Here is a 13,662-nt window from a genome sequence, read left to right as displayed (position 1 = left end):
AATTATCAATTCTCTCCCTACAAAAGAAGAGTTGATTCACAGAAGAAGGGGACTTTCGTCGAATATATATATATCGGAAGGTAAATATAAATGTAGGGGGTTCATGCATCATGGAGAATGTTTTCATGCTTCGTGGACGTTTCGAATATCTTACTTTATTTTAAGCGTACCTGATTGGCAGAAAACAAATAAGCCTTTGAATTTGTAGAAGATCCTTCTTGGAAAGTCGGAATTACATCTCCAATGCGTTGCATCACATTCAACAAAGAAAAATTAATCAATAACATGTAGATCAATTCAATAAAAGAATAACTTAATCATAAAATGAATGATTAAAACGTAATACTCTCCTGATTGAAGATCAAACTTTTTTTAGGGCAACGTCAAGAGCGTGCTGATAATGTGTTGTAGGCCTAATTTACTGAATCATATAAAGGACATAGAGAGAGGGGTGCGGCACAAAGAGAAAGAAAAAAGATGTGTAATTGTGAGGTGTGTGTTATCTCACCCCATTGTGCTTTTATTTATAGTAATATGGAAGGTTAAATCCTTATCCTAATAGGATTATAACTCTAATATGATAATATATAGTCTAAGACATATGATAGAATCCCATAAGGATATCCCAATTATGATAGGATTTACACTATCACATTTCTAATCTAATAGGACTGCAACACAATGAAATTTGTTATTTTTAAACTCTCACTCATGAAAATTCAGAAATGACACATATTTACATGGAATTTAAACTTGAGAATTTGAGGTCTCAAATTCCAAGTTTTTTTCCCAAGTGAAAATTTTAAATTTTCTATGTTTATGAATCCAAACAAATGAATTGATGCACGTTAATTTATAAATTCTGAATTTTATCAAAATTTCAAGTTTATTTCCTTTATTTAAACTTAGTGTTAGTTTATTATTATTTTTTGATTTGATATGTGCTGTCCAATCTCTTCCGTGGAAAGCCAGGGTCTGATCGATATTATATATATTGTCTGCAGGTCACGGAAGAAGAAGAAGAGATTAAGAGAAAAGAAAATGGTGGAGCTGATGAAACTAATAACTGAAACCCTATGCTTATTGCACCCATTTTCCTTCAAATATTTCTTGCTGGTGGCCATTTTCCTCATCCTCATATACAAATGGTCATTCACCTCCACCCCAAACTCATCGCCACCTTCTCCGCGAAAGTTGCCTGTCATCGGAAACCTTCACCAACTAGGGTTGTACCCTCATCGCTCACTTCGAGCTTTAGCTCAACGCCACGGGTCTCTCATGATGCTCCATTTCGGAAGCATGCCAGTCCTCGTGGTCTCGTCGGCTGAGTCTGCCTCCGAGGTCATGAAGACCCATGACATCACATTCTCCGACAGACCCAAGATCACCTTCTTTAAGAAATTGCTCTACGACTTCAAAGACGTGGCATCGGCGCCATATGGCGAGTACTGGAGGCAGGTCAAGAGCATATGTGTGTTAAATCTTCTGAGCAGCAAAAAGGTTCGCTCTTTTCGCGCTGTGAGAGAAGAGGAAGTCAAATCCATGATCAACAACATCATGAAGCAATCGACATCAACTACATCGTCAGTTTTTAATTTAAGCGATATCTTTCTGACACTTACTAATGATGTTATCTGTAGAATTACAGTCGGGACCAAGTACAACGATGGTGGCGAAAATGGGAAGATGTTTAAGGGGCTTTCCGTGGAGTTCACTGAGATCATGTCACGCATCAATATTGGTGACTATATCCCATGGCTTTCTTGGTTCTCACGTCTCAATGGTTTGGATGCCAAACAAGACGATCTCGCTAAACGATATGATGACTTCTTAGAGACCGTTGTTCAAGAGCATATGGATGGCGATCATGTCAGGAACGAGGACGAAAAGGATCTTGTGGACGTTTTGCTTTCCCTTCAGAAAGAAAACGTGCTTGCCATTCCTATTGATCGAGTTTGCATCAAAGCTATTACCATGGTAGCGAACATTCTCTCTTACTGCTGTGTGCGCGACCTAAAGCACTAAAAATTGATTTTATGGTCGAAATTTTTTTGAACTAGTTCTACCAAATGATAACGAATAAGCAATCAATATATGTTGTTTAGGATAATTAAGTTAATGAATAACCTTGCAGGATCTGTTTACGGCTGGCACTGATACGATATCTACAGCCCTAGAGTGGACAATGTCTGAGCTTTTAAGGCATCCCAGAGTGATGAAAAAATTGCAGAACGAGGTACGGGGAATAGTCGGCAACAAAACAAACTTAACAGAGGATGATTTAGTCGGAATGCACTACCTGAAGGCCGTGATTAAGGAGACTCTTCGCTTACATCCTCCACTTCCGCTACTGGTGCCCAGGATGACAAGCCAAGATGTTAAAATAAGCGGTTACGACATTAAGGCCAACACGCAAGTTATTGTGAATGCATGGCAGATTGGAAGAGATCCCAAGTCATACAACAACCCAGAGGAGTACGAGCCGGAAAGGTTCTTGAGTAATGACATAGATTATAAAGGGACTGACTACGAATTAATTCCGTTTGGGGCTGGCAGACGGCGTTGCCCCGGAATTCAGTTTGCTGCGGCTGTTAAAGAGATTGTTTTGGCAAGTTTAGTGCACAAGTTTGATTGGGCATTGCCTGGTGGGGCAAGAGGTGAGGACCTAGACATGACCGAATCCCCGGGTGGGACTGTCCATAAAAAATATCCTCTTAAAGTCGTAGCTATTCCATATTCTTGCTGAAATATACTGTTTGTATGGACGTGCGCGTTGGGAACTAATAAAATAATGCTTTATTGTTGTTCCCTTTGTATGGGCCTGTAAAATATTTTGCACTTAGATCATACAATTGGGCAAAGACAATTATTGCCTTATTGTACAAGTTTATCAGTAAATGGAGCATGTTTGAGCAAAAGTCCACCTCACAAAGGCAATAATTGCCCAGACAATTGAGCAAAGACAAGTATTGCCCTAGTGAATAGTGATTGTTGTGAGAATGCAGAGATCTGAGCTTGAAGGTTATCAATGGAGGGAATGAGATTGCAGAATATTGAGAGAAAAATGAGAAATGCTTATTGTATATTTTTACTGTATTATGAATACAACTGTAATCTTGCCTTTTATACTAGTTACAGTGCTTACTCCTCTCTCAACAAACACAACTAACTTCATAATAATATAAAAAAAATAAACAACTAACTTAACAACTCTTACGAGAAATTATTCATTATGACGGGAATATGAGTGGTACACCATTATATTCCGTGTTTTTATATAAATGGTGGAAAATTGTAATTTTTAAGTTATTAACTTTTTAACATACATATTCCACCATTTGTATAGTGACACATGGTGTATCACTCCGTGTATCAGTCACATTAAAAAATCTCTCAGCTCTTACCCCCTAATCTACTGACAAATGTCAGCATCTTCATCATTGATGCAGCTCGATCCTTGTCATCCTTACAATTGCCACCCGTAAACAAATTGCTCAAAGTATTGGTATTAAAAATTATTTTTTATAAAGAAATTAATAAAAAGATATTTTATTTTTTTATTAATTTTATCCTTCCCGTCGAACCTGCAACTCATCATCACCGTCTCTCCTCTCTCTCGGGTTGTTCTTAGTCCCGCACTCGACTCGGAAGATTCAATGAGCAGGAGGAAGGAGCGAATTCAATTTTGGGTTTGGTCTAAAGGCCCGTTAGTAACGCGTGTCGGAATTTCCTGGCGTCGGGGCGTTGCAGACGAAGAGTCGCAGACAAGTGATTGGAGGGCTCGTTAGCAATCTCGTGCTGGAACCCAGTCTCTGATGGCAGTGTCAAGACCAGATATGCCGCCATTGTTGGAGCTTCACGGGCAGTCAAAGGTCGCCGACGCCCCAGAGATCGCCGGATCTGATGACTTGGGTTTTGATTGGGTGGAAAGAGAGGCAGTTCTGGTACTTTCTCCAGAGCTTCAGCATCATTCTGGGTGGCTGCTGCGACTATGTTGTCACAAAAATAAGCAACTCGTGTTAAGATGAATCAATTTCAGATCAACCAGTTCCTACCCGTCGAGTACGCTGAAATCCTAGTCCAGCAGCATGAATATGGAAATATAGCTATCTCTATCTTTCAACGTACACATTTTTCTAAGTTTGGCAACCCAATCTTGGTTTGTTTCTTGGACACGCCTAACTTCATCCCAACGGATCGAAACCACTGTCTCCAGTGATCTCGCACAGTTTGCTAGGAGGGCATCATCTATCTCAATGGCATCCAGCATAGTTAACATCCCACCCAATGAGCCAGATGGAAATAATCATTTCCACAAGTTAAGTCAGATTTACGCTTGCATGACACCATAAATCATAAACAGCAAACTTACGACGATTTATTAATATTTTCTGTTATATTATTAAATTTAGGTTTGGAGAGCTTAGTTTAACTCGTGACTCGTGGAAGTAAAGAAATCATATGTGCTGTATCTCATGATATCATTCTTCTAGTTGCTTGTCAGATGATGCTTGGTTTAGATATCAATAACAAAGTTTTAATGTAATATATGATGATATTGTGCCATAGCTGACTGACTTTTAACCAACTAAAAGATCACGTTCAGCGTTTTATTATTTTTTTTATTTGTTATTTTTATTTATGGGTTCACTCCAGATTTTGTTTCAATAATCTGAAATTACGAACTGTCTTCTTTCAAAGTTCATCTTCATGTGAGACAAATCCAAAATTGTAAGATATCAAGTCTCAGTAGAATAACTAGACGAACACGGTATTTCAAGGAAACATTAAAATGAAAGCCATACAATAATGGTGTAAGATTTGAGTTAGTGGCAGAACCAGAAATCGGTCACAGGAGGGGCCTTTAAGCCATAAGAAAGAAATTATGACATGCCCCGACCCTGATATTCCCCGAATACCAGGATAGACACGTGCTGGCCGACACTCGAAGGTGACGAAAGCCATTAATTGATACAAAAACTAAGAATAAGAAATAAATAAGGGTTATGAATTTAAAATACAATCAATTAATAATTTAGGAACGTGTTCAGAGCATACAACTAACTAAAGTTCTAAAATAATTAAAGTAAATTTTAATAAATAAATGGATGTGGGTCCTACACTGAGAGGACTCGAATATGCCAATGCGAAAGCGTTGATGTTGGGATTGTATGTCTCGATTCTAAATCCTGAAAGGGGGTGCAAAACAAGAGTTAGTGGACCAAGTTTATATATATATATATATATATATATATATATATATATATATGCATAATACGAAAACAGTTATGAACATACTAGCCCCTAGGTTTATATACAATAAAAACTACTAGCATAATAAGTGATAGGTTTTTTGAAACTCTAGCATGCCATAAAACATCTCAAAAGACATATCGCGGAAATCAAGATAGCAAACGTCTCACAAATCGTCTCGTAAGCGCGGTGTGCTGCCAGTAAGATCACTGAATAAATATAACTTCCAGCCCTATGCCTGCACCATGGTCTCTACGCCCGTAGCCAGAGATTACCAACTCCCGGGCCAATGCCTGCTCCATGTCCCTCAGCCCATAGCTAGGGATTATTTCTCCCGGCCTAACTGCCAACACTAGATCATCGCCCTAGGCGGCATAGTGTCCACTAGGTATGCACAAATAATTACGCCTCTCATAAATAACCACTTCATAGTATAAAGTCATCAATTGTCTATACTATAAAGATAGGTTTCTAAAACATGTTCTAGCATCCTATCGTCATCCATCAGATAGTTTACCAGTTCATGATTTTTATAGAAAATACGATATATCAAACTATAGCTCAATATAGGCTAATAATTAATTCATCACAAAAAACGAGACGATAAACAACATATTTCATAAACATGCTTAACATAAAAATCAGTTCATAAACTCGTAAGGCATGCATTTCATTTATGCAAATAAACTATAAAATTATGCAAATTTTAGAAGGGGTCCACTCACAGATACTCCGTAGCAGCAGAGTTGTGCGGAAAAGGATTAAGGAAATCCTCACTAGCAACTTCACCTAAACACAAAAATGTACAATTTATCAAACTACCCAACTATAGAATTTCAAGAAATGGAAATGGGTCTTGGTTTTGGATCCGGATTAAGGTTTAGATTTAGATTAAATAAGGTTAGGGCCTATTGGATTTTGGTAGTTTAGGAACCAAGGGAGTGGTTTGGGCTTGAGCCCAAACCCACACAACACATACATACAGTCACGCCTGCACACACACACACATGCATGCACACACCTATATACACATATACACACACAGCACAAGACACACACGTGCACCACACACACACACACACACGTACACGTACACACCCACACACGCACGACATAACATACACACCACACACAAACACAGTCCTCAGTCCATGCAAGGCACGGCCCACAGGCCGAATAACCAAAGAAAAGAAAGTTGGGCTTAACCCACTTGGATAAAACCGGTCTAAGGCTCATTTGGGCTTTTAAAACAATTAGCTGAAAATAAGATGAAGTGGGCTGGGTTTCTGGTTCTGGGCTGTCCAAATACGGGCTAAGATTCGATTCAAATCGGTTTTGTTTTTTGCCAAAATCGAAACCGAACCAAAATTGAAATCGAAATCGAAATCAGTTCGGTTTTGATTTTTTTTCTTTTCTGCTTGTTGTGTGACTATGCCTTGAAATGTCATTGCTGCTCTAATAAATCGAGAATTAGACCAAAAATGGTGTCGAATCATATTGAACACAAATTCTCAACTCACCCAGAAAACCAAGAATTAAACCTTTACCTTCATCCTTGCAACTAAATAGAATGTCATCTGAATTCATACAAAATGTCAAGAGCTCATCGAAATTGAAATGAACACATAAAAAATTCAAGCAAAGAGTTATAGGAAAAAAAAAAAAAAAAAACATCAATCTTTCCAGCTAGCAAAAGAGTTGCATGCGGGGGTGACCAGGTGAGGCGTGAGTGAATCAAAATTCTTCCCCAAATCAAACTTCAGTCCCAGATTTCTGCCAAATTAATAAGGAACTTGCATATTGAACAAAACTCGTTCGTCAAATCCCTAAGCCCCATTAACATCCCCATGGCATTTTGAATAGGTTATTTAAGCCGTTGGCTTTTATTGTAATGTCATCTTTCAATTACTAATCAAACAACCTTTTGATTTTGTCCCAATCTTTGATGAATTCCAGAAACCTTTGATCTTGAATATTTACGTTTGTAATCATTCTACGCTCGTGCTGCGTCAACGTCACATACATAGGTGAAGCAAATCGACAATCAGATGAGAATGCCTCGATTGAGAGAAGTGATTACTACTATTTGGTTTAGTAACCCTTGCAATGGTTTACAACTTACGTTTGGACCGAGAATATGCATTGGGGCCAGCCAACCACATCCCAATTCCCTCAAAATAAGCTCACTTCATAATGGGTATTTAATTTTAGAAATCTCAGTTTACTACCCTAAAGTTTCGTGGTTTTCAACATTTGGTACGTGAAGTTTTTTTCATCTCAGAATTATACCTCAAGTCTTAATTTTGGGATAGTCTCATACACCCGTTCAGCTGTCTGTTAATTCAGCCATTAACTGGTGATGTGGCATCCACATGGACAATAATTGGTCGTCACGTGTCAATATAGGCCCAAGTGGATATTAAAAATTTCAAAAAAATTAAAAAAAAAAATTAAAAAAAAAACTAATGGTTATTTTGAGTGGCAAGTTTACCACTATTCACACTATCGGTGGTGTTTTGCAGGAAAAAAAGCATTTTTCAACAATGGCGTAGCCACACCAAAGGCTACGGTGGGTTGTAGCCTAGAGAGAGTTTGTGGCATATTTATGTATATTTTAGTGCATAGTCTAATATAATAGATAAAAAAAACTGCCAAAAAAATTATTCTTTAATGAAACTAGCCCGGCGAGTATTTAGCACAACTAGAAATATAAAACTTATCAAGAAAATTGTGATGCCGTTTTGTTCAAGATTATTCTGTTTTCATTCAGCAAGCTTTATATTAGTTTCAATCAATTTTTTTAAGATTGCTTTTACATCTACTTTCATTGTTTTGATTTGTGCTAGTTGTGTGATTGTAATTGAGATGTCAAGCTTTTTATCTTCTTCTTGTGTTTGCATCTAAATATATGTAAATTTGATGATGTAATTTTTGCAGTTTGCAAATGTGAAGCTTGTTGAGTTTATGCCAAGTAAATTTTAAGTATACAAATATAGAAGTTAAACTTAAATTTTTGCATACAATATGTATGTAGCAAAATAATAATAATAATAATAATTTTAGGGTAATTTTTTTAGCTTGCCCACCCATAAAAAAGTTTCTGCCTCCGCCATTGTTTTTCAATGAAAAAAATCGTAAATTAAAAGAATCAAAGATCGATTACCCAAGTGGAAACTTATCATCTGCCAACAATCACGTCAGCCATTTGGCTAAAAGGGAATGTATCAAGCCAGAGATAAAATATAGAATATTAACTGTCAAACTCTTCACTGTAATTATTTTGTGGTTTTCTACCTTTTGTGCATTCTCTGCTACATGCCAGAGATGAACAAGGAAACACAAGTCTTTCCCAAAATGGTTTACCTACTCGGAAATTTGTGGCCCTATAATTTGAATTAGTTTGCAAAGGGTGTGTGAAAATGGCAATTTCATGCAACAAGCATGCGTTAAGAGGATCCAAGATGATGATAGCGCAGACAAGCATTGTACTGGACAATATTTTGATTTCTGGTCTTGTATCGACAAATGTGTAAGTAGTAGCGTCTTGAAACTCATTTACACCGCCTTGTTTGTTCACCTAAAAGCCTAAAGCAACAATTGCGAGATGCAGGTTGTTCCTAAGCTTTTGCCAAAACTGATGTGATGTGGTGATTAGTTTTGTCCTAGAATCACGGCATTTGGTTTTTCAATTTTGAGTCAATTAAGAGTTTCAAAACAGTATGTTTCGTACCCTGAACCAGGGTTGGATGTATGACACATTTTATGAACATGGAGGCACTGAATTTGTGATTAAAAAAAATTTTTAAAAAAAAGTAAAGTTATGGTCTTTGGTGCGCCCGATGCACACGTTAATTTCTTGATAGTCTTGTAAACACGAGTTAAGACGTTTTAGAGTTTATTCGGCTAGCGTGTTGATTACTTGTACATGTATTTTTATGTGATTTGGAGTGTTTTCCTCCTTATTGGCATGTATATTTGCTGAAGCTGTTGAGGAACTTAAAGCCCCTTGGAGTTGGAGTACACAAATTAAAATCATCACACAACATTTTTACGAAATAGGTGTTTCGGACTGATTTCGGAACTATTTATGAAAATGTGTAGGTCTGTATTTGGTAGTAGTAGGGGGTGGCAAAGGTTTGATTTGGGGACTAAAATGCCATATTCATACCCGTAACTATAGAAATTAATCATATCTATAATCGCAAATTAATAATCAGGAATTATCCATAACCATACCAACCGGGCAATGGATTATCCAACAGTTAATGGTCATATATCCATCTTAGTCAATGCAAAAAAATTATTCTTTCAACTCACACATTATAATTTAATAAAAATCAATTCCGTCATTAAATATCCACATCTATTGTAAATTGTGGGAATGTATGCCTACATGCTAATAGTTATATTTTCACATGCCAATAGTGTTGTTATGGTTGTATGAAATTCTCCAAAAAAGGCAATCATTCATTCTTGTAAACATTCATGGATGTGGCTCTATATAAAGAGCACTCCATGTGTGATCAAAACACACAACAAAGAACGAAGTGAAATAAATAATATCAGTATCCCTTCCCTCCTTTCTTTACTTGCAATCCTTTGGTGTTATAGTTAAGAAACTAAACAGTGTGATACTTTGCACCTGCTTTGTTCATGTCCCTAGTAAAGGTCATCTCTCTAACTTTTGCCTATTTATAACACGTTATCAGCACGACTCTCTAACTCTAACCAGTTCTCATTTCCCTTTGCAGAAAAAAAAAATGCTTCCTCCAAGGATTTTACTGTTCTTCTTCCTCCTTTGCCTCACTTGTTTGATGTACCCTCGCGAAGATCTGTTAGCACCTTGCTTGCTCCTAGTTCTCAATATAGCAATTACTTATATTTTTTATTTCTTGTTTGGTGTAGCTCTTGATTACTAAACCATTATTTATTTATGTTAATTTTACTGCGATCAAAGATGGTGCGGTTTCATCACCCATCTTGAACTGCAGATTTAATTTTACTGTAATTTTAGGTAGTGCGGTATAATCGTCCACCCTGCTCTGCATATTTAAATTTTCCTGCTATTTAATTTCATTACAATTTTAGATGGTGCGGTATAATCGTCCACTCTACTCTGCATATTTAAATTTTCATGCTGCTTGAGTGGTGCAGTATATTGCCCATCCTATGCTATATTGTTTCAATGAGAGTGGTGCAATACAATCGCCCTCCTCATTAATCATGTAAATCTCAAGCTTGAAGTTTCAAGCGCTTATCATTTTGGCCTGAAAATCAAAATGAATTTTTTTTTTGTAAGAACCAGAAGTTCTAACACTACATTCCTCCAGAATACATATTATTGCAAGTTCTTACACATCTCATTTTTCTTTCAGAAAAGAAAATTGCGAACTTGACAAAACTTGATTTTGTTGCCTAATATTACTAGGAAGAACTACCTACCTAGGTAGTGGATACCAAGATCCATCTGGAGGCAGGGAATCTTGGAGAAACCATTAAGGAGGAAAACAATGCATCTTCTCAAGATCGGGCGAAGGCCATGATCTTTATCTATCACCACCTTGATGAAGGACTGAAAAGCAAGTACTTAACGGTTAAAGATCCATTAGCCCTCTGGAACGCATTGAGAAATAGATACAATCATCAGAAAATAGTGATCCTTCTAAGGGCTCGTTATGAGTGGACACACTTGAGGATCCAGGATTTCAAGTCGGTTGCAGAGTACAACTCTGCAATGTTCAGAATTAGCTCCCAGATGAAACTTTGTGGGGAGACCATCACCGAGGAAGATATGTTGGAAAATACTTTCAACACATTTCATGCCTCCAAAGTTCTCCTGTAGTAGCAATATAGAGAGCGAAGTTTTACGGAGTACAATCAGAATCGATGCTCCTTGTGGCTGAACAAAACAATGAGCTTCTGATGAAAAATTATCAGTCTCGACCTACTAGATCGACACCATTCACAGAAGTGAATGCTGCTTCCCTTGAAATGAACAGCACATCCTCTCGTGGCAATAAACGAGGACGTGGTCACAAGCGAAGCTGGTGAAACGGGAAAGGCAAGAATCATGGTGTCCAGTTTTACAACCAGGGTCCAAGGCATAATTCAGCCCCGAGCTTCAAAAATGCTAATTGCCACAATGGAAAAGCTCATATGAATAACACTTTGGTGGCGATGGGCAATGGGCGCATACTTGTTGTACCCTAAAACATCTGGTGGACCTGTATCAAGCCTCCCTTAAGAAGAAGGGTGTCGAAACTAATTTTCTCGATCAGGCTAAACCAATGGATATACCTGATCCAATGTTCGATTTATCAGGGCAATTAAACACAACCCACCTGGATACCTTAGATTTCATTATGGAAAGAGGGAATGAAGTGTATCGGTTCGATTGAATCATTTCTGTTTGATGTACTCTTATTATATGAACTTCTAGTTCAAAACTCGCATTCAATTCAATAAAAGTGGCATTTCAATTTCCTTTTATGAATAAATTGCTTTTAACAATGATTCCCTTATTCATAGAGCATGGAGAAAAACTATGGTTATTCTCAAAACAAGATCAATGGCGGAGATATCTGTCTTGCAAACAGGCCAACCACATATACAATACTTCGAGATCGAAAATATTTCTCATACTTGATACTTGCAAAAGTAAAAGTAACAATAATATCAGGCCAGTCAGATGTAATTGAAGGCTCAGGAAAAACCTAGATCATGTTACCAAATGGAATGATATTATCCATATAAAATGCATTGTATGCTACTCAATCTACTTGAAATTTTTTTAGTTTTAAAGACATACGTTTAAATGAATACCACATTGAAACAAAAAGTGCAAAAAATGTGGAATATCTATGCATTACCTCTAATGATACCCAGAAGCGTACATTCGAGAAGTTGCGTGGTTTATCGAGTGGATTGTATTATACATACATAAAGACAATTGAAGCACATATTGTCATGAACCAGAAGTTCATTGATCCAAAGATTTACATGCTTTCGCATGACCGTCTAGGTCATCCAGGATCCACCATGATGCGTAGAATCATCAACAACTCTAATGGACATCCATTACTGAGCAAACACATTACTATCTTAAATGATAACCATTGCAGTGCTTGCTCTCAAGGGAAGTTTGTTATTAGACCATCACAATGAAAGGTTGATGCTGAATCCCCATCATTTTTGCAAAGAATTCAAGGGGATATTTGTGGGCTTATTTAACCACCTTGTGGAGTTGATGCATCTACCCGATGGTCACATGTTTGCCTCTTGTCTACTTGAAATGTAGCTTTTGCGAGACTTCTTGCTCAGATAATTAAGTTGTGAGCACAGTTTCCAAATTACCTTATTAAGTCAATCCGACTTGATAACGCTGGTAAATTTACGCCTTAAATCTTTGATGATTAATGTATGACATTAGGCATTGATGTTGATCACCCTGTTCTTCATGCCTGTACTCAAAATGGTTTAGCAGAAGCATTTATCAAGTGGCTTCAATCAATAGCTCCCACTCTGCTTATGAAAACAAAGCTGCCAGTTTCTACATGGGGACATGCCATCTTACATGCTGCATCATTGATTCGATTGAGACTTATAACTAACAACTAATACTCATCAATACAACTCATGTTAGGGAATTAGCCAAATATTTCACATTTACGAGTTTTTAGTTGTGCTGTTTATGTGCATGTTGCACCGTCACATCGCACTAAAATGGGACCCCAATGCAGACTGGGAATTTATATGGGTTTTGATTCATCATTTATCATTAGATATTTGGAACTCTTGATAGGTGATATGTTTACAACTCGTTTTGTGGATTGTCACTTTGATGAAACAATATTCTAGTCGTTAGGGGGAGAAAAAACCATTTTAGAAGAACGGCAAGAGTTGACATGGGTTATACCTCACCTTATCTCATTTTGATCCATGAAGCACTCAATGTGAAAATGAAGTGAAAATGATCGTTCATCTTCAAGGTATTGCTAATCAAATGCCAAATGCATTTAATGATGCCACAAAAGTGACAAAATTACATATACCAGCTGCAAATATGCCTGCAAGAATTGATGTCCCTATTGAACAAAATATAGTGGTAGCAAATGATTCATCATGTGCACACCTGAAGCGTGGTAGACCCCCAGGTTCAAAAGATCAAGCCCCTCAAAAGAGAAATGTGAGGGCATAGCTGAATCCAAATGAAATCGTTCAGGAAAAGAAAGTGAATGGAGAATCCACAATCCATGATTTTGTACTTCCATAAAAAGAAAATGTCCTTGATGAGACATATGTCCCTGAAGAGACAGAAGTACATGAAAGCAAAAAAATCTCCATAAATTATGCATGTACTAATGAATTATGGGATCAAAATGAAATGATCATTGACGACATGTTCGCATT

At 37.2% G+C, this 13,662-nt stretch overlaps 2 protein-coding genes across 2 annotated transcripts; both read left to right on the top strand.

Annotated features, from left to right (window-relative positions):
- The first annotated feature begins 1,022 nt into the window (after positions 1-1,022).
- Positions 1,023-4,546, top strand: LOC103445356 (cytochrome P450 736A117-like). Its single transcript, XM_008384353.4, has 2 exons — positions 1,023-1,977; positions 2,135-4,546. The coding sequence occupies exons 1-2, from the start codon at positions 1,042-1,044 to the stop codon at positions 2,744-2,746; spliced, it is 1,548 nt and encodes a 515-aa protein (XP_008382575.3). The 5' UTR covers positions 1,023-1,041; the 3' UTR covers positions 2,747-4,546.
- On the top strand, positions 3,816-11,095 carry LOC114826315 (uncharacterized). The gene is made up of 2 exons (XM_029106417.2): positions 3,816-3,944; positions 10,700-11,095. The coding sequence occupies exons 1-2, from the start codon at positions 3,816-3,818 to the stop codon at positions 11,093-11,095; spliced, it is 525 nt and encodes a 174-aa protein (XP_028962250.2).
- The last annotated feature ends 2,567 nt before the right edge of the window (positions 11,096-13,662 follow it).

The sequence above is a fragment of the Malus domestica genome, chromosome 08 (genome assembly GCF_042453785.1).
Source record: "Malus domestica chromosome 08, GDT2T_hap1".
Lineage (NCBI taxonomy): Eukaryota > Viridiplantae > Streptophyta > Magnoliopsida > Rosales > Rosaceae > Malus > Malus domestica.
Note: the sequence above shows the minus strand (reverse complement) of the source record. Positions and strands in the feature narration are given on the sequence as shown.

Coding starts and splice junctions, on each gene's coding strand:
- LOC103445356 (XM_008384353.4), top strand. CDS start 1,042: ATGGTGGAGCTGATGAAACTAATAACTGAAACCCTATGCTTATTGCAC. Junction 1,978..2,134: donor GCATCAAAGCTATTACCATG/GTAGCGAACATT, acceptor ATAACCTTGCAG/GATCTGTTTACGGCTGGCAC.
- LOC114826315 (XM_029106417.2), top strand. CDS start 3,816: ATGGCAGTGTCAAGACCAGATATGCCGCCATTGTTGGAGCTTCACGGG. Junction 3,945..10,699: donor TGGAAAGAGAGGCAGTTCTG/GTACTTTCTCCA, acceptor CTACCTACCTAG/GTAGTGGATACCAAGATCCA.